This window comes from Scyliorhinus torazame, chromosome 7, assembly GCF_047496885.1.
Source record: "Scyliorhinus torazame isolate Kashiwa2021f chromosome 7, sScyTor2.1, whole genome shotgun sequence".
Taxonomy (NCBI): domain Eukaryota; kingdom Metazoa; phylum Chordata; class Chondrichthyes; order Carcharhiniformes; family Scyliorhinidae; genus Scyliorhinus; species Scyliorhinus torazame.
The window spans coordinates 206,336,427-206,362,230 of NC_092713.1; the positions used below are offsets into that span (position 1 = coordinate 206,336,427).

General features: G+C 44.6%; 1 protein-coding gene across 2 annotated transcripts in view; it reads left to right on the forward strand.

The window, feature by feature from the left end:
• The first annotated feature begins 3,236 nt into the window (after positions 1 to 3,236).
• kdm3b (lysine (K)-specific demethylase 3B) overlaps positions 3,237 to 25,804 on the forward strand; it is a 215,795-nt gene continuing 193,227 nt past the window's right edge. For both annotated transcript variants that reach the window (XM_072512004.1, XM_072512005.1), the window contains exon 1: positions 3,237 to 3,547. In XM_072512004.1, coding sequence (XP_072368105.1) covers positions 3,383 to 3,547 — 165 coding nt within the window. In that variant the 5' untranslated portion in view covers positions 3,237 to 3,382. The remainder of the gene's footprint in view (positions 3,548 to 25,804) is intronic.

Here is a 25,804-nt window from a genome sequence, read left to right on the forward strand (position 1 = left end):
TTCACGTCCACTCTATCCAGGCCTCGCAGTATCCTGTAAGTTTCAATAAGATCCCCCCTCATCCTTCGAAACTCCAACAAGTACAGACCCACAGTCCTCAACTGTTCCTCATACGACAAGCTCTTCATTCCAGGGATCATTCTTGTGAACCTCCTCTGGACCCTTTCCAAGATCAGCACATCCTTCCTTAGATACAGGGCCCAAAACTGTTCACAATACTCCAAATGGGGTCTGACCAGAGCCTTATATAGCCTCAGAAGCACATCCCTAGTCTTGTATTCTAGCCCTCTTGATATGAATGCTAACATTGCATTTACCTTCCTGACTGCCGACTGAACTTTAAGAGAATCCTGAACAAGGACTCCCAAGTCCCTTTGTGCTTCTGATTTCCTAAGCATTTCCCCATTTAGAAAATAATCTATGCCTCCATTTTTCCTTCCAAAGAGCATAACCTCACACTTTTCCACATTGTATTCCATCTGCTACTTCTTTGCCCACTCTCCTAGCCTGTCCAAGTCCTTCTGCAGCCTGCCTACTTCCTCAATACTACTTATCCCTCTACAGATCTTTGTATCATCTGCAAACTTAGCAACAGTGTCTTCTGTTCCTTCTTCCAGATCATTCATGTATATTATGAAAAGTTGTGGTCCCAGCACCTACCCCTGAGGCACACCACTCATCACTGGCTGCCATCCTGAAAAAGACCCCTTTATCCCCACTGCCAGTCAGCCAATCCTCTATCCATGCCAGGCCCTTACCCTTAACATCATAGGCTCTTAACTTATTTAACAGTCTCCTATGCGGCACCTTGTCAAAGGCCTTCTGGAAATCTAAATATACTTAGAATGTTAGGAATGATAAATTTTGTTGGCAAATTTGTACCTAACCTTGCAGTGAAAACTTCACACTTCAGAGAAACAATCAAGAAAGGCACGATATTCCAATGACCTACTAGACATGAACAGGAATAGCATGCATTACACGAAGCATTGACTTCAGTGCCAGTGCTGATGTTTTTGACCCTATCAGGGAGACAAAAATATCAACAGATGCGTCGAAAGATGGGTTAGGAGCGGTGTTATTGCAACAAGACAATGATGGAAATTGGCTTCCAATTGCCTATGATTCCAGGTCAATGTCTGAAATAGAGCAATGGTATGCTCAGATTGAAAAAGAATGCTTAGGTTTAATTAATGGTCTTACTAAGTTCCATGACTACCAACTTTTATTGTGGAAACTGACCACAGACCATTGGTAGCAATAGTTAGAAAACATCTGAACAAAATGTCCCCAGGATCCAGCACATGTGATGAAGCTACAAAGATATGATTTCAATCTAATCTACACACCAGGCAAGCATCTTGTCGTAGCCAATGCACTATTTCAAGCTATAGGTATGGAAGAGATACAATGGTTGGATGAGGATGTTCAAGTCCATGTAAATGTGGTCACTGAATTTGGAGGCAGTTTCGCCAACACTTCGGGTTGGGGGCAGGGTCAAGGGAAATGCCGATTCGGGGGAATCACAGATTTGAGCCAGGGAAGTGGGTCGGAAATTTTCGGAAATGGGAGGGGAAGGGGATTAAGACACTAAAAGATTTGTTTCTTGGGGGTCTGTTTGCAGGATTGAAGGAGCTGAGAGCGAAGTATGGGCTAGAGCAGGGGGAAATGTTTAGATGCATGCAGGTTCAAGATTTTGCCAGGAAGGAGATACAGAGCTTTCCCGGTGGAGCCGGCCTCCACATTGCTGGAGGAGGTGCTGACGACAGGGGACTGGAGGAGGGGGTAGTGTAGGCGATTTACGGAGCTATTTTGGAAGAGGAGAAGGCACCACTGGAAGGGATCAAAGCAAACTGGGAGGAAGAGTTGGGAGAGGTTATGGAGGAGAGGTTCTGGTGTGAGGTGCTCTGGAGAGTGAATGCCTCCATCTCGTGCGTGAGGTTGGGGCTGATACAGCTGAAGGTGTCGCAAGGGCGAGGATGAGCCGGCTCTTTGAAGGGGTAGACTTTGTGATGTGCCCCGCAAATCACGTTCATGTTTTGGTCCTGTCCAAAGCTGGAGGATAACTGGAAGGAGGTTTTTAGGGTAATTTCTAAAGTGGTGCAAGTCAAACTGGACCCGGGTCCTCGGGAGGCCATATTCAGGGTGTCGGACCAGCCGGGGTTGGAAACGTGTGCGGAGGCAGATGTTGTAGCCTTCGCCTCGTTGATTGCCCGAAGACAGATCCTGTTGGGATGGAGAGCAGCCTCTTCACCCCGTAGCAGGGGGACCTGTTGGAATTCTTGACTCTTGAGAAGGTTAAGTTTGAACTGAGGGAAGGATGGAGGGGTTCTACAATTCATGGGCATTATTCATTAGACACTTTCAAGAATTGGATAACGTTGAATGTTAGTTGGGGGGGGGGGGGGGGTTGGGAGGAGGGGGATTGTATGTATTAATGGTGACTGTGGGTGATTCCTGATTCCTTTTTGTTATTTGTTTGTGTTAACATGCGGGCAGGTGGCAGTGTAAGTCTACCATGTGACTCTGTACCTTGAGGAGTTGGGAGTTAGTCGTATTAATGGATAGTCGTACTTGCTCTAGGATAATTTATCAGTATTAGTAGTTTGCAATATATTTATTGTAGTTACCTTTACCACGCATTCATTTTATAATAAAATACTTTAACTCGTCAAGACATAGATGTTCTTCTGTGCATCATTCACACCGGCCTAGCACAAGAACATAACACTAACCACTGTGCCATCATGCCACCCAAATGTGGTTGGTATAAAGACAAAACATTTTGGAAATTTTCAGCAGGTCAGGCAGCATCTGTCGAGAGATAAAGAAGAGTTGACGTTTCAGTTCTGCAACATTTCAACAGTCCTTCTGTATCAGAATTCCAGGAATCGCTGTATTCTGTTTTTGTCTGTGGTTGGGTGTGAAATTTTATTTTGGTAACGCTCCTATGAAGCTCCTTGGAACATTTTAGGGCGTTAAAAGCGCAATACAAATGAAAGCTGTTGATGTAACGCGGTTCGTTGTCACATTCTTGGAGGTGTGTAGTTGCCACACTGCGCAGCCTGAGGGCGCTGTTGCCGCAGGCTGGAAGCTAGCAGCGGTCCTCCGGTACTGCAGGAGGCGCTGTCGCCGCCCGTGGCGCTGACTGCTGCCCTCCAGTACAGCAGGAGGCGCTGTCACCTCCGCCAGCACTTGCAGCGCCAGTCTTCCCACCTGACGGCGGCGCTACTCGGATGGTTTTGGCTGCAGTGGCGGTGCAGAAAGTGTAATGGCGGAATCATTGTGATTCTGTCTCGGAGACTGACCGTTGCCTGTGAGAAAAGGAACGAACTCCGAATTCCCTTCCCCCTCGACCCCCTTTCCCCCTCCCTCCCACTCCATGGCGGCGTTGGGAACCGAGCTGATCGGGAAGCGGTTGCTGTGCCTTTTCGGGGACGCGGCTTGTGGGGCTGCTCGGCCCGGCCAGCAACCGTCCGCCTCTCTCCGGGAGCGGGACTGGCACGCTGGCCTCATCCGGGCCGTCATTCTGGCACCCTCACTGACGGTGAGTACCGGGGGCTGGACGGGGGAAATTGAGGCCGGGGTGGTGGGGGAGCGGATTCCGGACCTTGATACGGTCAGCTTCAATGGAGGTAAAAGGGAAGAAAGAGTTCAAGGGGGTGAAGTAAGGCGGCGAGGCCGCCGCCATTCGCATCTGGGTAGGAAGAAACACATCGGCCGCCACTCCCCCGCCTTCATTGTTGAAGATAATCCGGGCAATGGGTCCCTTGCACTTAGTGCACACTCTGCCTTCAAAGCAAACATGCCCAGCACCCTGCAGTGACCCTCCTCTCCCAAACAGCCTCCCTTCTGCTCGGCTTTGAAGTAGGTTTTTCTTGGTGGGGGAGGGGGTTGCGGGGTGAGGCAGGACGACACGATGCACACTTTGGTCCCCCCCCCCCCCCCCCCCGTGAGTGTGTACACTCACACTCGGTTTAAAACAAACAACAAAGAAGCTGCCGCTGCAAATGGGTCCACAGCCGTCCAGGCCAAGGGACGTCGGTTAACCACAGTGTGCTTCTGATATGTGTGCCTGTTTGATTTTAGGAAGTTACACCATTGCAGGATCTGTTTTCAAATTAAGTCAGTAATTCAGGCGTATGTACTCATCCTGGTGGCGATAAATACTAGATTAGGAAGTCTCTGGTTACATTGACTGGTTGAAGGCCAGTGTGTTTTTCTGGCCTCCTGTGGTGAGCGCAGCTCTTTCTCTTTGCATGTCCTGAGGTGTGGGGACATCACACTAAAAACACCAGAAAGCCGAAATTCAGCTCAGTAGTTTTACTGGGCCTTTAACGAAAATTCTTGTAGCTGTGTCCAATTCTGGATTGTTGAGGCTATTCGATTTAAGCTACTTATGCAGTCATTCAGAAGATCTCGTGGACAAATCCAAACTTGTTCTATTTTTATTTTTTGTTGTGATCAGTTGTACCTTTTGGGTATGTGTATGCATGGAGATACTTTCAAAAGATTCAGTGTTGTCAGCACGTGTCTGTTTTCGGAACTAAAGATCATTATGTGTTATCACCATACCTGTCTAGTCATGCTTGATTCATAATGAAACTCATTTGGTTTACAATGTTGATATCCAGGCATTTAATTTTGAGATGTACACAAACCGAGGCCATCCAGGTCCTTCAGTCTGTTTGAATATGAAGTTGTGTCTAATCTGTACTTTAACTCAGTCCACTCGCCATCACAATTTTGATTAGATGTGTGCTGCTGGAAATTTGAAACCATGCCAGAAAATGCAGAAAATACATGAGGTCAATAAGGATCTGGTTGAAATGGACAAGCAGTCTAAATATTGTTGAACAGTTTTATCCCTAGGCTGTTTAAATGTATTTTTAATAACTTGTTTTGGGTGGATGATCTGGATCAGTCGCCTGTCATGGACCAGCCTTGGTGGAACAAGTGTTTACTACGGAATAGACATAGGCAGAATTCCCACACTGATCCATATGTTTGGGGCTGTATGTCAAAAATGACTGTTCATCCCCAGATATGTGAATATATGATTAGAGTTTGTCAGTATAGGCAAAACAACTGTACCAGTTTAGTGAAAAGGTTATTTCAGGGAAATGAAATGAAATGAAAATCGCTTATTGTCACAAGTAGGCTTCAAATTAAGTTACTGTGAAAAGCCCCTAGTCGCCACATTCCGGCGCCTGATCGGGGAGGCTGTTACGGGAATTGAACCGTGCTGCTGGCCTGCCTTGGTCTGCTTTCAAAGGCAGCGATTTAGCCCTGTGCTAAACAGCCCCTGGAAGGAGAGGAGACCTTCTCAATTATACACAAAGAATGCAATGTTGTCACGAGGATTTCAATAAAATATAATGGTCATGTGATTTCCTTGTAAATGTTTTTAAAATGTCAGGAAGTATAATTGATTTTCTCCTACTGAACTCCCCTTTTTGATTTAGTGTAATGATATTATGATTAATGACACCTGTAAAACTGGAACATCTACAAAAAGAGTGCTTCTTGTTGAAATTTGTAAAGGGATTGAATATTGCTTAGTTTTAGAATTGAAAGAATGTGCTGTTGAGGATATTTGTCAATAAAGAAACCATAGGTAAACATCTGGCAGAAATTATTTTAATCCGTTTTTTTGTTTTTGAAGCTTATATTAGACTTGACAGTTCTGGCTATGGGGAGGCAGTGGTGTAGTGTTATTGTTGCTGGACTAGTAATCAAGAGACCCAGAGTCATGCTCTTGGCACCCGGGTTCGAATTCCGTCATGGAAGATGGTGCAATTTGAATTCAATACAAATCTAGTATTAAAAGTCGAAAGGGGACCATGAAACCATTGTCAATGTCGTAAAAACCCATCTTCACTTATGGCCTTTGGGGAAGGAAATCTGTCGTCCATACCTGGTCTGGCCAACATGTGACTCCAGATCCACAGCAATGTGGTTGACTCTTAAATGTCCTCTGGGATGGGCAATGAATGCTGGCCCAGCCAGCGATGCCCACATCCCGTGAACGAATAAAGAAAAGAATTGACAATATGAATTGTGTTTTTTAAATTTACCAGGTGCATTCCAGTTTCAAGGCATCAATTTTACTTATTAATTCAGCTGCATGTTAGTATTAACCATCAGCATGTCACCAGTACACTCGGGCCGTAGTTGACTTCAACATAGACAGTACAGTATCTCAAATCCATTTATCTGAAATAGGATATATATTTTTGAAATTCGTGCCATGCAAGAATTGTCAGTCCTGTTGAATGTGTGCTCCATTTCCTGGGTGTCATTGAAGGTGATGGGACAGTTTGAGAGCATGGTTAACAAAACGTACGGTATTCTAGGCTTGAGTAGGGGCATAAATGAGAAAAGCAAAGAGGTTATGGAAGACACTAGTTCGGCCTCAGCTGGAGTATTGTGTTCAGTGCTGGGCTCTGCACTCCAGGAAAGATGTGAAGGCATTAGAGAGGTTGTAGAAAAGAATCACAAAAATGGTTCCAGGGATGAGGAACTTCAGTTATGAAGATAGATTGGAGGGCGGCACAGTGTTGCAATGGTTAGCACTGCTGCCTCAAGGCACTGATGACCCAGCTTCGATCCTGGTCCCGGGTCACTGTCCTTGTGGAGTTGCACATTCTCCCCTTGTCTGCGTGGGTCTCACCCCCACAACCCAAAGACATGCAGGGTAGGTAGATTGGCCATGCTAAATTGCCCCTTAATTGGAAAAAAGAATTGGGTACTTTAAATTTATAAAAAAAAGAAAAAAAAATGAAGATAGATTTGAGACGTTGGGACTATTTTCCTTGGAGAAGAGAAGGCTGAAAGGAGATTTTATCGAGGTATGCAAAATCATGAGGGTTTGAACAGAATGGTTAAGGAGAAACTGTTCCCAATTGTGAAAGGATCGAAAATGAAAGCACAGCATAAAAAAACAAAAGTGACATGAGCAAAAAAGTTTCACGTAGAGGGTGGTTGAGGACTGGATGATTCATCCCGAATGCACTTCCTGAGAGTGTGGTGGAGGCAGGTTCATTTGAGGCATTCAAAAGTTATCAAACGAGGAAGAATATGCAGGATAGTGGGGAGAAGGGGGGGGGTACCACTAGGTGAATTGCTCATTTGGACATCCAGTGCAGACTGATGGGTCACATCCCGTGCTGCAACAATCCTTTGGCTTGTTCAGGGAATTGCTGCAGTAGTTATCAGCTTCGCACATCTGGCATTTCCCATTCTGAGTGGCAGCTTCACCAGCTTACCTGTACTTTAAATCCAGCACAACCTGCAAGTCAGCCGTACTTATCTTACCAATGAAGATGTCCGAACATTTCCCAGAGATGGTCGAGACAGTTAATGAAAATGATTTGGGATTGAATGAAGTCAGTGCAGATATAGCAGAGACAGTTGAACTCCCCCCAGGAAAACAAAAGACTCTTGCTAAATCCAATGAAGTAGAATATTTAGCTATCTGTTCTACATGCGAGCATATCTTTAGTAAGGATAATGGCAACATTATTATAATAATCTTTTTGTTGTCACAAGAAGGCTTACATTGCAATGAAGTTACTGTGAAAAGTCCCTAGTCGCCACATTCAGCACCTGTTTGGGTACACTGAGGGAGAATTCAGAATGTCCAAATTACCTAACAACACGTCTTTAGGGACTAGTGGGAGGAAACCGGAGCACCCGGAGGAAACCCATGCAGACACAGGGAGAACATGCAGACTCTGCACAGACAGTGACCCGGTCGAGAATTGAACCTGGAACCCTGGTGCTGAGAAGCCACGGTGCGAACCTCTGTGCTGCCCAGTGTCATTGAGGAGAAAATTACAGAAGTTCAAACCAAGCAGAAGAGTCACCAGCCTGCACTAAAAGTAAGAAAAGTCAACCTGAAGGTTAAACCAATATGTCAGACCCAGCTTTGTTAGCATCAGTAGAAAAGACAAGAGATGTTCCAGAAGGGTTAAAAACGCCGATGGATGGAAAACACTTCAACATATATTATGAAGGAACTTATTCTCTTGATTTCATGTGCCTCGTAATCATTGAATTAAGATTCAGCTTTTTGCCCCCTGGATACTATCAAGATCTGAAATACAGCATGGACTCGGTCTCAGGGTTGCCCGTTTTGAGACCCACGAATTGTACTTTCAGAAGGCAGGGAGCAAAACACTTTAGCCGAGACTCATCACAGGAAGCAAGCATTTCCGGACAAGGCAAAATCATATCAAATCAAAGATGTAATTCTAAAATGGGTACATGAACAGAGGGGCCTGGGATATGTGTACACAGATTGTTGAAGGTGGCAAAACAGTTTTGGAAGGTGATTTTTTAAAAGCACATGGGGTCCTGGGCTTTATAAAATGAGCACAGTAAGAAGTCTTACAACACCAGGTTAAAGTCTAACAGGTTTGTTTCAAATCACTTACAACGGAAGATTTAAAGGACATTAATTAGTGAACCAGGTTTTCAAAAAAAGAAGCCATCATTAGACTTTCAATTTGAGATGTTCCTGTTCTTTGCCCTTTTTGCCAAGTGTGGTATCATGCCCGGTACAGGCATTGTGTTGTATTGGTGTGGAGATATATCCCCCACTATCTGGCCTGGGCTTGTGAAACCCTACCAACTGCCCTGGCTTGAGACAATTCACACCTCTTTAACCTGGGATTATCCCTCTCTCTCTGGATCTGTAAAGACCTAATTACCTGCAAATGCTCGCATTCAAAGTATCGTCTTGCATCTCTGACTTTTGTCGATATATATGTTTCTGGAACCTACCTCTTCATTCGCCTGAGGAAGGAGCAGTGCTCTGATAGCTAGTGATTTGAAACAAACCTGTTGGACTTTAACCTGGTGTTGTAATGATGTGGAGATGCTGGCGTTGGACTGGGGTGAGCACAGTAAGAAGTTTTACAACACCAGGTTAAAGTCCAACAGGCTTGTTTCGATGTCACTAGCTTTCGGAGCGCTGCTCCTTCCTCAGGTGAATGAAGAGGTATGTTCCAGAAACATATATATAGACAGATTGAAAGATGCCAGACAATGCTTGGAATGCGAGCATTAGCAGGTGATTAAATCTTTACAGATCCAGAGAGTCTGTGTTGTAGGGTGACTTGAGTGGGTTTGTGATCTGTAGCCCTTTCGGGATCTTGTCTGCTTTCTTGCATCTTTGTAGAAACTTAATGTCAGTGTCTATATGCGCGATCTTCCTGGAGATCCTCTCCACTTTGAGCCGGCAGTTTGCGTTGTCGATGGTAGCCATGATGTGGAGATGCCGGCGTTGGACTGGGGTGAGCACAGTAAGAAGTTTTACAACACCAGGTTAAAGTTCAACAGGTTTGTTTCGATGTCACTAGCTTTCGGAGCGCTGCTCCTTCTCAGGTGAATGAAGAGGTATGTTCCAGAAACATATAGAGGTATGTTCCAGAAACATCGGCTCAAAGTGGAGAGGATCTCTAGGAAGATCGCGCATATAGATACTGACATTAAGTTTCTACGAAGATGCAAGAAAGCAGGCAAGATCCCGAAAGGGCTACAGATCACAAACCCACTCAAGTCGACCTACAACACAGACTCTCTGGATCTGTAAAGATTTAATCACCTGCTAATGCTCGTATTCCAAGCATTGTCTGGCATCTTTGAATCTGTCTATATATATGTTTCTGGAACATGCCTCTTCATTCACCTGAGGAAGGAGCAGCGCTCCGAAAGCTAGTGACATCGAATCAAACCTGTTGGACTTTAACCTGGTGGCGTAGTAAGACATATTACTGTGCTCACCCCAGTCCAACGCCGGCATCTCCACATCAATACAACACAGGAACAGGCCCTTTGGTCCCACAAGCCTGTACCGGGCATGATACCACCCTTAGCAAAAAGTACGAAGAACAGGAACGTCTAAAATTGAAAGTATAATGATGACCATGAAACCATTGTCAATTTTTTTTTCTTTTGAAAACCTGGTTCACTAATTAATGTCCTTTAAATCTGCCGTTCTAAGTGATTTGAAACAAACCTGTTGGGCTATAACCTGGTGTTGTAAAACTTCTTACTATGCTCACCCCAGTCCAATGCCGGCATCTCCACATCATTTATAAAATGAGACAAATGTATAAGGACAAGGAATTTATGGTGAAACGTTTTGTAAAACTCTGGGTTGGTCTCCTGGAGTGTTGATTCCAATTCTGGGCACCACACTTTAGGGAGAATTGGAGGCTTTGGAGACGATGTAGAAAAGAGAGACGAGAACAATTCCAGTGATGAAAGGACTTTAATTATGTGGATATGGGCAGCACGGTGGCACAGTGGGTCCTCTAAATTTATTTAAAAATAGATGAGGATAAGCAAAGGACACTGATTTAAGATGAATGGTAAAATAATCTACAGCAGCATGAGTCTGGACATTTATTGTTAAACAGTGTATAATAAACTGGAATGCATCGATAATGTGGTGAATGCAGATTCAGTTAGGATTTTTTAAAGGGAAGTAGATAAGTGTCTAGAAAGAAAATGTGCAGGCTTATGGGGAAAGGACTATAGGGCAGCACGGTAGCACAAATGATTAGCACTGTGGCTTCACAGCGCCAGGGTCCCAGGTTCGATTCCCTGCTGGGTCACTGTCTGTGCGGAGTCTGCACGTTCTCCCCGTGTCTGCGTGGGTTTCCTCCGGGTGCTCCGGTTTCCTCCCACAGTCCAAAGACGTGCAGGTTAGGTGAATTGGCCATGGTAAATTGCCCTTAGTGACCAAAAAAGGTTACGAGCGGTTATTGGGTTATGGGGATGGGGCTTAAGTGGGTCGGTGCAGGCTTGATGGGCCGAATGGCCTCCTTCTGCACTGTATGTTCTATGACTGGGGAGTGGAATGAGCTGATTTGCTCTTGCAAAGAGCTGGCACAGACATGACAGGCCAAATAACCATCTGTGCTAAGAAATGGACAATCGTATTCTACTAATCTATGCTGTGGCAGTGGTTGTGATGTAAACTACCCAATGATTGTGCATGGTCGTTGGGATATCGGTTGCTGTGACAGGAATAGTCTTTTTGCAGTTGGTAATCCTTGCTGTCTATACTCACAGTGCCAGGGACCCGGTTTGATTCCCGGCTTGGGTCACTGTCTGTGGAGAATCTGCATGTTCTCCCTGTGTCTGCGTGGGTTTCCTCCGGGCGCTCTAGTTTTCTCCCACAAGTCCCGAAAGACGTGCTTGTTAGGTGAATTGAACATTCTGAATTCTCCCTCTGTGCACGCAGAACAGGCGCCAGAATGTGGCAACTAGGGGACTTTCACAGTAACTTCATTGCAGTGTTAATGTAAGACTACCTGTGACACTACTAAAGACTTATTATTATTGGGGTAAGTGGAGGTAGGGTTCTGGGAAATCGGTCCAGCATAGTCTAATTGCAGTTGTGCAAATCAACTCTTAAATTGATGAAATCTTATCAAATGGAAGTTATGAAATGTTAATATTTGTACTCCTTATTTTCCTTAAAATGTATCTCCTTTAGACCATAAGACATAGGAGCGGAAGTAAGGCCATTCAGCCCATCGAGTCCACTCCACCATTCAATCATGGCTGATTTCAACTCCATTTACCCGCTCTCTCTCCATGGCCCTTAATTCCTCGAGAAATCAAAAATTTATCAACTTCTGTCTTAAAGACACTCAACGTCCCGGCCTCCACCGCCCTCTGTGGCAATGAATTCCACAGACCCACCACTCTCTGGCTGAAGAAATTTCTCCTCATCTCTGTTCTAAAGTGACTCCCTTTTATTCTAAGGCTGTGCCCCCGGGTCCTAGTCTCCCCTGCTAATGGAAACAACTTCCCTACATCCACCCTATCTAAGCCATTCATTATCTTGTAAGTTTCTATTAGATCTCCCCTCAACCTCCTAAACTCCAATGAATATAATCCCAGGATCCTCAGACGTTCATCGTATGTTAGGCCTACCATTCCTGGGATCATCCGTGTGAATCTCCGCTGGACCCGCTCCAGTGCCAGTATGTCCTTCCTGAGGTGTGGGGCCCAAAATTGCTCACAGTATTCTAAATGGGGCCTAACTAATGCTTTATAAAGCTTCAGAAGTACATCCCTGCTTTTATATTCCAAGCCTCTTGAGATGAATGACAACATTGCATTTGCTTTCTTAATTACGGACTCAACCTGCAAGTTTACCTTTAGAGAATCCTGGACTAGGACTCCCAAGTCCCTTTGCACTTCAGCATTATGAATTTTGTCACCGTTTAGAAAATAGTCCATGCCTCTATTCTTTTTTCCAAAGTGCAAGACCTCGCACTTGCCCACGTTGAATTTCATCAGCCAATCCCTTGTACTACAGCATTGGAAACAACATGACTTTTTTATCGCAATGTCTGTTATGTGATTTTTAAATAATAATAATTTCTTATTGTCACAAGTAGGGTTCAATTAAGTTACTGTGAAAAGCCCCGAGTCACCACATTCTGGCGCCTGTTCGAGGAGACCGGTACGGGAATTGAACCTGCGCTGCTGACTTGTTCTGCATTACAAGCCAGCTATTTAGCCCAGTGTGCTAAACCAGCCCCTATGCTCCTTAACCAAATATTGTCACTAATTGGACAATAAATAAATCTGATCATTAGTTACCTTCCAAAGATTGCAGTGGGTATTTTTACAGAATGGAAATGTTTTAAGGACTTTTTGACCAATTGCCACAGGAAATATGGGAAATAATTTTAATTTCAAAGCCTTTTTGTAAAATGGCACACATGTAAAACTTACTAATCTGCAAAATGGTGAATGTTTTTCTGAGAGACAAAATGAGCATTTATTAGCTGGGCAATTAATTTTTTAAAAGCTCACATCTATCGTGTTGGAAAGTCCTAGGATTTTTCACCTGTCTGATAAGGAGATTGAAAAGAGGAACAAAGACAGGCTGGCTGGCTTTTTGAAACAGGAAATCTGGGGGTGCAGCTAAACTTGTTAAAGTAAATGCTAAGAGAGGTTTTGCTGAGCAAAATATATTAAAAGTACTGAATAGTAGTTGGAAGACATCTTGTTTGAATTAGGTAATTAACTCACTGATGTGGGCATGAATGAAGTTTCTTTATTTTATATCATTTCACAACAGGAATTTTTACAATTTGCACTAAGTGATTCTGGTCATAACTTCAGTATACTCACCCTAAAGCAAAATTAAGCAGCTTACTGTTTCAAATCAGACCTTGTCCCGCCGTCACGGTTTGCTTAGCCCTTCTTTAGAGAGGTTGAAGAAACAAAAGATACAGATCAGTCTGATTCTAAAGGGATGCTATTGTTTTGGCCTCGAGTGCTATCATGTGAGTAGATAATAGGGCATTGTGAGTCAATTCCCAGAGAAGTAAGATGCTCTTATCACTTTCAGGAATGTAAAAACACATCTATGGCAGACCTGTGTTTGTAACATGGAGGATAACCTTTACTCTGAATATAAATTAATCTTCATATGATTTTCAGAATGAACATGTACAAGCTCAAGAATCGTATACCACATTGGGAAAAATAAGTAATTTGGACAGTTGAGCTTTGTATTGTAATCAATACAAAAACGCAGTTGTAGACATTAGTTTAAAAAAACCTTAGTCTCTACCCCATTTATCTCTGATATTTTACTGGCTAATCACTTGACACATTTTGGCTCTTCTGCTATAAATGTTCTATTGCCAAACATTTTATGAAATGCAAATAGCTGAAAACGGGACTGACATCAACAGGCATGTGTGCAATTTATTACAGTAAGAAGTCTTACAACACCAGGTTAAAGTCCAACAGGTTTGTTTCGAATCACTAGCTCTCGGAGCATAGCTCCTTCACCAGGTGACTCAGCTGAGGAAGGAGCTGCGCTCCGAAAGCTAGTGATTCAAAACAAACCTGTTGGACTTTAACTTAGTGTTATAAGACTTCTTACTGTGCCCACGCCAGTCCAACGCCGACATCTCCACATCATGGCTGCAATTTATTAGAGAAGTCTTGTGCAGAGTGTGCAATTTCTATCGACAACCGTACTATTGATGAGATATGTCAAATTTCCCATTTTAAATTTTCAGTCAACTTTCAGGATATATTTGCAGTCTCCAGCTACAGTTTGGCTCTGTGAAGTGAGTTTCTACAGCATCTCCTGATTTTTTAAAATATAAATTTGGAGCACCCAATTATTTTTTCTAATTAAGGGGCAATTTAGCATGGCCAATCCACCTACCCTGCACATCTTTGGGTTGTGGGGGCGAAACCCACGCAAACACAAGGAGAATGTGTAAACTCCACAGGGACAGTGGCCCAGAGCCGGGATCGAACCTGGGACCTCGGCACCGTGAGGCAGCTGTGCTAACCACTGCATCACCGTGCTGCCCTGCAGCATCTCCCGATTTAATCAACTTGAGTTTTTTAATGCAATGATCTTTTGACTTTGAGCAATGGCGTTGGTACCTTGCTCAAATATTTAAAAACTCTTGCATTGCACGTACACTTGCTGTCCATTACATTGCTGTCATAATAGTTAGTTACATTTTGTGTCTGCATTTGTCATTGTAAATTGCTAATATTATTGGAGTTATCGAGGCATCATAGTATAGAAGGAGGTCAATTGACCCATCAAACCCATGTTGGTCTCTGAGGAGCAATTCAGTCCCATTCCCCAGCTGTAACCCTGGAGAATTATTTGCTTCAAGTGCCATCCAATTCTCTTTTGAAATAATCTTATTCAATTTTTCTATGTCAGCCATCATAATACAGTTGCAGGCTCAAACCCACAAGATGGTTTTGTGATGTGAATTTCTGAAGGGTGGTCCTTCGTTCCTCGTGGGTGGATTGTGTATATCTTGCGTATATGTATATGTAATATATATATGAATAACTCAACTGAGTGTTGTCAATGGCATTTATTAGAAATGCTTTTCAGGTTATTTATGAAGTGAATGATGTAACGTTTTTCTTGATAATAGGAAGTTCGATTTGTAAAGTAAATTTTGAAAGGAAACACAAGGCTAGCTTAAATTTGGCATTCAGCTACCCAGAAGCTTTTTCTCATAAATGCAGACAGCATTAGGGTCAAGAACAGGGCAGAAAAAAACCTAAGTGGCGAATAATCAATGTTACATGTTTCTGTCGGAATTAATGATTTAATGATTATTCGGGTATATGTTACATTTTAAATGTTGTGTAGACAGAATTAATAATTTAACCTTGATGTTTCCCCTTGAATATAGGGGTTGCTTGGAAAATGGCCAAGGGTTTTTTCAGACACTGGGACATATTTTTCAAGAGGGCTGCACTTCAACTGTTTACACTAACCTAAGACTAGTGAAGAATTGTAGTGGTTGCCTGCTTTTTTTTTCCAAATGTTTTTAACAAGTTTTTCAATCACTAGTCTTTTGATCACCTTTTTAAAACAGCTGTTGGCCATTCGAATACATATATTCTGATAAATATTTTGGCAAGTGTGTCATAGTTCTTAAAGTCCTCCTGGTTCAGGTACTACATAATTTGTAAGTCTGGGCTTGTGACTTTTCCATCCAGTGAACTAACCTTGTTTTGAGCATGTTCTTCATAATAGCAAGCATGTTTAGAAACACACACACCAGATCCATGCAGGCGGGGAAGGCGCCGGGACCAGGTGGGTTCCCGGCAGACTTCTACAAAACATTCGCAACAGCACTGACCCCGCACCTGCGGGAGATGTTCGCAGACTCGCTGGCAAGGGGCACACTGCCACCTACGTTAACACAAGCCTCAATCTCGCTAATACCTAAGAAATTCAAAGACCCGACTAAATGCGGTTCATAAAGACCCATCTCCCTACTGAACGTAGGTGCCAGAATATTGGCCAAGATCTTAGCCAAAAGTCCAGAAGACTGCGGACCAGAGGTGGTCGCAGAGGATCAAACGGGCTTTGTCAAAGATACACAGCTAACATCGAACACCAGGCGCCTGCTCAACGTGATCATGACCCCATCCGGGGACAGAGCACCCTGGATGCAGAAAAGGCCTTCGACAGAGTTGAGTGGAAGTACCTTATAGAGGTGCTGGAGCGGTTCGGGCTCGGAAAAGGATTCACCTCATGGGTGAAACTCCTGTACAATGCTCCCATGGCAAGCGTACTGACAAACAACACCAGCTCCCAGTACTTCCAGTGCACAAGGGCACCAGACAGGGATGCCCGCTGTCGTCGCTGCTGTTCGCCCGAGAGATCAAAGGGAGGGGGGGTGGGGGATAGGGAGGATTGTATGCTGAGCCAGGCGACGACAAACTGTAAATAGAGAAACTTAAGAAGAAACCTTTGGGGCTGTACAATAAATGAAAACGAATAGCAATGTATATAATTTCGAAATTGCCAATAAAAAGATTTTTAAAAAAGAAACACGCACCCACCTTTTCAGAAACAAACCGTACTGATTACGGTCGGGAATTTTTTCAGCCTGTTCTTGTCCAATAGAGCTGAATTCTTCTTTTCTCTTCTTTAGTTTCCTCCCTTTGTTCCTCCCACCCCCCACCTACATCTGTTACAATACCAATGCCTTTTGCAGCTTTAACAGTTACAGTTTCCTGGCCCTAACTGTCTCCTTTTCACCACAAATGTTCAATCCAGCTGCACCTCCATCCCCACCAAGGGCACAACCAGTCACTATCCATCACCACCCTCTTCGGCCTGGCTGAACATGTCCTCATATTGAACCACTTTCCCTTTGACTCCACTCGTTTCCTCCAAATGAAAAGATTGCTTTGGGAACCCAAATTGTTCCTAGTTATTTCCTACTTTTCATGTGATACTTGAAGCAATCTTCGTTCTAATCCTAGTCAGGTCTCTCACTCTCACCTCGTCTGCTGCATTTGTGTACTGGTGGCATTGTTGCCCCAAACTGGAAAATGTCACCAATTTTCCCTTCTAATTTCCATGATTCCCTCAACTTCACATGATCCCTCTCCTAACCTTCCTTTCCTGAACCTCCCTGTCTCCATTTCTGGGGATATCAAATAGACCAATATCCACACTTCTGTCACTTCCTCCCACCTCTCTTCCTATAAAGACTTTTAATTCCAATTTTTCTATCTCTGTTGCTTGAGTTGTGATGGTGCTATCTTCATAACGGCGCTTCCAAAATGTCGTTTTTCTTTTTACAAAATATGTATATTTATTAAAGTTTTTTAACACAATTTTTCTCCCTTACAAACAATAACTCCGCCCCCCGTAAAAAAAAACGAGAAATCGCGCAGAGCAAGATATATACATGGCAAAATGATATATTTACACAGCTTTGTACACTGGCCCTCACCCGTACGTGCCAGTTTCCCCAACCCTTCATGTTATCTCTTGCTCATCCACCCTCCCAGGCAGACCCCCCCCTCCACCCCCACCCCAAGGTTGCTGCTGCTGCTGACCGACCTTCCTCTAACGCTCCGCGAGATAGTCTAGGAACGGTTGCCACCGCCTGTAAAACCCCTGCGCAGACCCTCTCAAGACGAACTTAATCCTCTCCAACTTTATAAACCCAGCCATATCATTTATCCAGGCCTCCAGGCTGGGGGGCTTCGCCTCCTTCCACAATAGCAAGATCCTTCGCCGGGCTACTAGGGACGCAAAGGCCAGAATGCCGGCCTCTTTCGCCTCCTGCACTCCCGGTTCGTCCACTACTCCAAATATTGCTAGCCCCCAGCTTGGCTTGACCCGGACTTTCACCACCTGAGATATTGCTCCCGCCACTCCTCTCCAGAACCCCTCCAGTGCTGGGCATGACCAAAACATATGGACATGGTTCGCCGGGCTCCCTGAGCACCTTCCACATCTGTCCTCTACCCCAAAGAACCTACTCAACCTCGCCCCCGTCAAGTGCGCTCTACGGACCATCTTAAATTGTATCAGGCTGAGCCTGGCACACGAGGAGGAGGAATTAACCCTACCTAGGGCATCAGCCCACAGACCTTCCTCGATCTCCTCCCCCAGCTCCTCCCATTTACCCTTCAACTCTTCTACCAGCGCTTCCCCCTCTTCTTTCCTGGTGTATTTCCGACACCTTGCCCTCCCCGACCCATACACCCGAGATCACCCTATCTTGAACTTCTTGTGTCTGGAGCAACGGGAATTCCCTCACCTGTCGCCTCACAAAAGCCCTCACCTGCATATATCTAAAGGCATTTCCCGGGGGTAACTCGAACTTCTCCTCCAGTGCCCCTAGGCTCGCAAACGTCCCGTCAATGAACAGGTCCCCCATTCTTCCAATCCCCGCCCGATGCCAGCTCTGGAACCCCCCGTCCATCTTCCCCGGGACAAACTGGTGGTTACACCTGATCGGGGTCCACACCGATGCTCCCATTGCACCCCGGTGCCGTCTCCACTGGCCCCAGATCCTTAGCGTTACGGCCACCACCGGGCTCGTGGTATACTTTGTCGGCGAGAGCGGCAGCGGTGCCGTCACCAACGCACCCAGGCTCGTTCCTTTACAGGATGCCATCTCCATCCTCTTCCATGCCGCCCCCTCTCCCTCCATCACCCACTTGCGGATCATCGCCACATTTGCTGCCCAGTAGTAGCTCCCCAGGTTTGGCAGCGCCAACCCTCCTCGGTCCCTACTGCGTTCCAGGAACCCTCTCCTTACTCTCGGGGTCTTATTCGCCCACACAAGCCCCATAATACTCCTGCCTACTCTCTTAAAAAAGGCCTTAGTGATCACGATGGGAAGGCACTGAAACACAAACAGAAACCTCGGAAGGACCACCATTTTGACCGACTGCACTCTACCCGCCAGCGAGAGCGGTAACATGTCCCATCTTTTGAAATCCTCCTCCATTTGCTCCACCAACCTCGTCAGATTCAGTTTATGTAGGGTCCCCCAACTCCTGGCTATCGGGATCCCCAGATACCGAAAGCTCCCCTCCGCCCTCCTCAGCGGTAGGTCCCCTATCCCTCTTTCTTGGTCCCCCGCCTGTAATACAAAGAGCTCACTCTTCCCTACATTGAGCTTATAGCCCGAAAACTCCCCAAACTCCCTTAGAGTCTGCATGACCTCCACCATCCCCTCCATTGGATCCGCCACGTACAGCAACAGGTCATCCGCATATAGCGACACCCGATGCTCTTCTCCCCCTCTGACCACCCCCTTCCATTTATTAGACTCCCTCAATGACATGGCCAATGGTTCGATCGCCAATGCGAACAGCAGGGGGGACAGGGGGCACCCCTGCCTCGTCCCTCGGTACAGTCAAAAGTACTCCGACCTCCGCCGGTTCGTCACTACACTTGCCATCGGGGCTCTGTAAAGGAGCTTAACCCAATTGATAAACCCTACCCCGAACCCAAACCTGCGCAGCACCTCCCAGAGGTTCTCCCACTCTACTCGGTCAAAGGCCTTCTCCGCGTCCATAGCTGCCACTATCTCCGCCTCTCCCTCCTCTGATGGCATCATTATCACGTTTAAGAGCCGCCGCACATTGGTGTTTAGTTGCCTGCCCTTTACAAATCCCGTCTGGTCCTCGTGGATTACCCCCGGGACACAGTCCTCGACCCTCGTGGCCAGCACTTTTGAAATGTCTTTTTTCTGAACCAAGGTTTCCCTGATCATTGGTAACAAGGTCCTTGACTGAATCTGTTCCATTTCCCAAATTTGTGTTCTTTCCCCTCCCTGATTAAGCATATATAGGAGTTCCCTTTGTTCTCACCTTCCAGTTCACAAACTTTTTAAAAATCAATTTAGTGTACCCAATTCATTTTTTTCCAATTAAGGGACAATTTAGCGGAGGCAATCCACCTACGCTGCACATCTTTGGGTTGTGAAGGCAAAACATGGGCAAACACGGGGAGAATGTGCAAACTCCACGTGGACAGTGACCTAGAGCCGGGATCGAACCTGGGTCCTCGGCACCGTGAGGCAGCTGTGCTAATCACTGTACCACCGTGCTGCATTACCCAGCTCACCAACTTAATGGATTATCCTGCGCTGTTTCTGATGCCTCGAGTATGTGCCCACTGCCAAATCTACTATCCCTCCCCTCCTGTTTCATTCTGAAGGGACTGATTGTTGTTTTAACTCTGAAACCCCTCTGTCTTCTGTCTCCTGCACTGATCCATTGTAGCTCAACAGAATTGAGGAACAGCACCACATCTTTCTGTTAGCCTCTTTACAGCCTTCTAGACTCAACATTGAATTTGACCATTTCAGTTAATAACCTTTGTCTTCACTTTTATCTGATGGCAGTTGTTGGGGATCATTCTGTTATTACCATTTACATTCACAAATGCAGCAAGACCTGGACAATATCCAGGCCTAGGCTGACAAGTAGCAAGTAATGTTCGTGCCACGTAAGTACCATGCAATGACCATCTCGCAACAAAAGAGGATCTAACTATCACCCCTTGACATTCAATGTCATTACCATCTCTGAAGCCCCCACTATCGACGTTCTCGGGATTACTATTGACCAGAAGCTGAACTGGGATAAGCCATGTAAATATAATGGCTACAAGAGCAGATCAGAGGCTGGGAATATAGTGATGAGTAATTCATCTCCTGACTACCTCAAACCTATCCACCATTTACAAGGCACAAGTCAGGAGTATAATGGAATACTCTCCACTTGCGTGGATAAGTGCAGCTCCAGCAACATTCGAGAAGCTTCGAGCAGCACTGTGGCACAATGGTTAGCACTGCTGCCTCACGGCACCGAGGACCCGGGTTCGATCCCAGGCCACTGTCTGTGTGGAGTTTGCACATTCTCCCTGTGTCTGCATGGGTTTTACTCCCACAACCAAGAAAGATGTGCAGGGTAGGTGAATTGCCCAGGCTAAATTACTCTTTAAGTGGACAAATTAAAAAAAGATCCTGATTGGCAACTCGGGATGAGCCCTAAATGCGACGTCCACATCCCATAAATAATTTTTTTAAAATCTCTTCCAGTTCCATGTATTGTTTCTTTACTTGCCTCATTACCATTTCCTTTTACCTTGTGCTACTATCCATTTTATCATTCAATTTCTACAGTCTCCACCCTATCACAGGCCTGCCTTTGACCTTCCCTTTGCTATCTTTCTAACTTTTTCCACTTCTAACGACAGATCACAAACCTTTAATAATCGTTATTGTCACAAGTAGGCTTACATTAACACTGCAATGAAGTTACTGTGAAAATCCCCTAGTCGCCACATTCTGGCACCTGTTCGGGTACACCGAGAATTCAGAATGTCCAATTCACCTAACAAGCACATCTTTCGGACGGGAGGAAACCAGAGCACCCGGAGGAAACCCATGCAGACACAGGGAGAGCGTGCAGACTCCGCAACAGACAGTGACCCAAGTCGGGAATTGAACCTGGGTCCCTGGCGCTGTGAAGGAACGGTGCTAACCACTGCTACCGTGCCGTACACCTGAAATGTTAGCCGTGTTTCTCTTTTCACAGGTGCTGCCTGATCTACTGGGTATTTCTAGTGTTTTATGTTTTTATTTTTGGTTTCCAACAATTGCTTTTTCATCCTTTTAACAAAGTCAGCTTGTAAGAATTCCGTACAGTGTTGGTGCTGGGATTGCAGTCAATTATGGTTTTTATAGATCATAAGTGCATTTAGATCCTGAGTTCGAGCACCATCTAGAGATAATGATGGCACGAAAAAAAAATCAAATAGTTGCATCAGTGTCTGTTAAAAGGAAAGCCAGATTTGTGTGTCTGCTTTTGACTGTTCCTGAGAACCGAAAATTGAAAGATAAGTAAGACTGTTCGTCAGATGAAAGTGGAAGGTGGGAGAAGAAGAAGCAAAAAAAGCAAGTGTTCCACTGACTGAGAAGTTGTTGAATTGATTAACTTGTCCACTGCTTATTGGAGTGACAAAAAAACTGTTAAATGATGTGAACGATCTTCTCATACAATAAAAAAATGGGAAAGTCAGGAGGTTTAAAGGAAAGGAAGACTTGTAGGAATTGTACTAGGCCCATGTGTGAAAAAGAGACAATTACATGCAGAACCTTACCAGGTAGTCTAACAAAAAGTACAGTTGTTTTCCATTCATTCATCTAGTATACCACCAGTCCCCATCACCAGTGGCACATGCTGCATGTAAGGGTTTGTTGTTTAAGTTACTGAAGATATTGTTAAAACCAGTGGATGGCAGAGTACTGAAAAGAAAGACATGTTGTTGAAGCTTGAATTGAGCATGGTTGGAGCAGTATTAGGAGCTGAAGGAATCATAGTTGGGATGGGAGAATGTGTTTAAGTGAAGAGCCAAAACGGAGTTAAGAGTTCCACTCACAGATAGAGCAAAGCAGTTTCCTATATTGTGTTTGGTCTCCTCAATTGAAAGATGATTCCACAAGCAGTGAAAACAGTCAGTGAAATTAGATAAAAGCTCATAAGCTCCTTGGGAGGTGTGTTGGATATTCTGAACAATGGAATGGGCAACAGACAGTAGTTGTTTCTGCTGTAGTTGCATTTTAACCCAATCCTTTCCCTTGGTCTGTTAGTTGCAACAAGCAGGAACCAGTTCAACCTCCGACGCTTCCAGGCCAGAACCAGGACCTCCCCAAACTCTTATCATTGAGCTACAGTTCTCACACGACACCTGTGTGTGCACATACTGAGACCGAGCTACAAACTGTCATTGATACAGTCACCAAGGGATATGAGAGAATGGGCCTCAGACTAAACAACCAGAAAACAATCTGCTCCTGGCGCATAAAACTGCCTCCCGACTATCAAGATACAAGGTGAGCCCTTGGACAATGTGGATCATTTCCCATACCTCGGGAGCCCCTTCTTGGCACCAGTAGACATTGACGACAAAATCCAACATGGGCTCCAATGTGCCAGTGCAGTCTTCGGATGCCTGAAGAACAGAGTGTGTCAGGACTGAGACTCTAATCCACCGCCAAGTTCATGGTCTACAGAGCAGCGGTGGTCCCTGCCCTCTTGTATGCATCAGAAACATGGACAATGTACTGCAGACACCTCAGATCCCTGGAGAGATATGACCAACTTTCCCTCCGCAAAATCCTGCAAGTCCACTGGCAGGATAGCCGTACCAAAGTGAGCATCCTTTCCCGGGCCAATGTCCCCAATATCTAGGCTGTGGTCACGCTCGACCAGCCGTGATGCCCGACATGACTCCTGAAACATGTACTGTATGAAATGAAAATCGCTTATTTTCACAAGTAGGCTTCAAATGAAGTTACTGTGAAAAGCCCCTAGTCGCCACATTCCGGCGCCTGTTCGGGGAGGCTGGTACGGGAATTGAACCGTGCTGCGGGCCTGCCTTGGTTTGCTTTAAAAGCCAGCGATTTAGCCCAGTGTGCTAAACCAGCCCCTATACTCTGAGCTCTGCAATTGCAAGTGATCACTAGGAGGGCAGAGAAACACTACAAGGGCACTCTGAAAGGCTCCCTAAATAAATGCAACATCCCCATCGATACGTGGAAATTGCTTGCCGTAGAACACACAAACTGGAGAAAAAGCATCCGCGAAGGCGCCAATCATTCGGGTGTCGTAAGATGGAGCACACGGAGGGCAAATGTAAACAGTGGAAGGAGAGTTCAGAATCCAGAGCGTTCCATCTACCCACATCATCAAACACCACCTGCCAAACCGCGGAGGCTGCGTGCGGATCCATGCTTGCACTGTTCAACCACCACAGAACTCACCTCCCCGGAGTGGAGCAAGTCATTCGCGACGCTGTGGGACTGCCAAGACAAAGAGAAAATGATGCAGCTCCTGGATTGAAGAGGACAGGTGGGGGGAAAAAAATTAAATAATCCTAATGATAACTATGTAGACTTGGTATTCAACAAAGTATTCAAGTCATTTTACAGTAGGTCAAGTAACCAACGTATACTTTTTTGAAACGTGAAAAAGTGAACACGTTGGTAGAATGTGGAATGAGAAGCAAGCTGTTAATTTTAATTCACACATAATTAGATTGTGATAATCACGCCATCGCCTACTATCTTAAACATTAATTCCCTTCACGATGGCTGACGTCTGTACCATCTGCAAAATGCGCTGCAACAACTCATTAAGGCTTTAAAAGAAATTAGGTAGGGAAGGAAAGGTAGTTACATAAATTGTGGGGGAGAAATCCGATAGATTGTTCCATGATTTGCCTGGAGTCCTTTCACCACCATGTTGGTGTTGCATTAGCAGAATTTATCTGCTATCCCTGAGCTAGGAAAAGTGAAGAAATTTGATTTAAAATTAGCAAACAAAATATTGCCATGAGTATGTTTCTACTGTTAACTGTGCTTGTACATTCATTTCAGTAATAAACATTGTACTGTGCCAAATTTTGTGGCCGTTAGGAGATATTAATAGACAATTTGAGTTGAGCAACACCACTGTTATTCAGCTTCTTACTGATTTTAGATTTTGATCCGGCAGTCATTGAAAGTATGGAGTCCCAAATCATATCGATGGGAAACCAAGATAGGTTTTTCAATTTGCATAGTCATTTTAGCTACGTTTCCTCCCAGTATGAGTTACTATTTTAACGGATGTCCTTGGGAAAAGATAAGTTAACTATCTTAACTGTATCCTGAAAGGCTGTGGTTGAGTGATTGCATTCTTGTTGCCCATTGGCGTATCTTGCAGCTAATCATTACTTTTTGTTAAGTCTCCCAACTGAACAACAAGCCAAGTATGCTTACATACAACAAGGATTCAAAACCATACAATGGAGAAGACCAGCATTTGTGCAGTAAGGACATCTGGAATGAGAAATCTGTGGAAATATTTTTATCATCATAAACTGGTTAACTTGTGACGCAATTGCAAATTTTCATTTTTAAGTTAAAAATATGTCACTGTTTCACCTCGTGTCAGCATTAAGCACTCCTAGTTTCAAGTTTTACAGCAAAATAAAGAGTAAAATTTCCCTTGGTTTGATTTAACATTGTGTTTTTATCCCAACCTCCAAATGTACCCCTCTGCATTACAGTAATGTTATTTTAAATGAGCTAGATAAATGCAATGTCCCATGGTGTTTACAGAGAAGTCAAGCCAACAATGATGATAGCTGAAATAAAAACAGAGAACGCTGAATAAATTCAGCAGGTTTGGCAGCATCGGTGGAGAGAGGAACAGAGTTAACGTTTTGAGTCTGTGAGATTCTTTAGAGCACGCACTGTATTTTGCTTTATTAAAAACGATAGCTGAAAAGGTAACAAACTTTCAAAAGGGAATTGCCATTATTCTTGGACAGGAAATAGAAATTGCAGGATTATGGCAGAAGAACATTGGAGTGGGACTGATTAGATAGCTTTTTTTTAAATAAAATATTTGATTGAAAATTTTTGGTCAACCAACACAGTACATTGTGCATCCTTTACACAATATTATAACAACACAAATAACAATGACCTATTTTATAAACAGAAAATGAATAAATAATAAATAACAAAAATGAAAACTAACCCTAATTGGAAACTGCCTTATCACAAATAACACTCTCCAAAAATATAATTTAACAGTCCAATATATAATTATCTGTAGCAACGACCTATACATATTATACAGTATATATTAACAACCCTGAGAGTCCTTCTGGTTCCTCCTCTCTCCTCCTCCTCCCCCCCCCCCCCCCCCCCCCCCGATCCTGGGCTGCTGCTGCTGCCTTCTTTTTTCCATTCCATCTATCTTTCTGTGAGGTATTCGACGAACGGTTGCCACCGCCTGGTGAACCCTTGAGCCGACCCCCTTAGAACGAACTTAATCCGCTCTAGCTTTATAAACCCTGCCATGTCATTTATCCAGGTCTCCACCCCCGGGGGCTTGGCTTCTTTCCACATTAGCAATGTCCTGCGCCGGGCTACTAGGGACG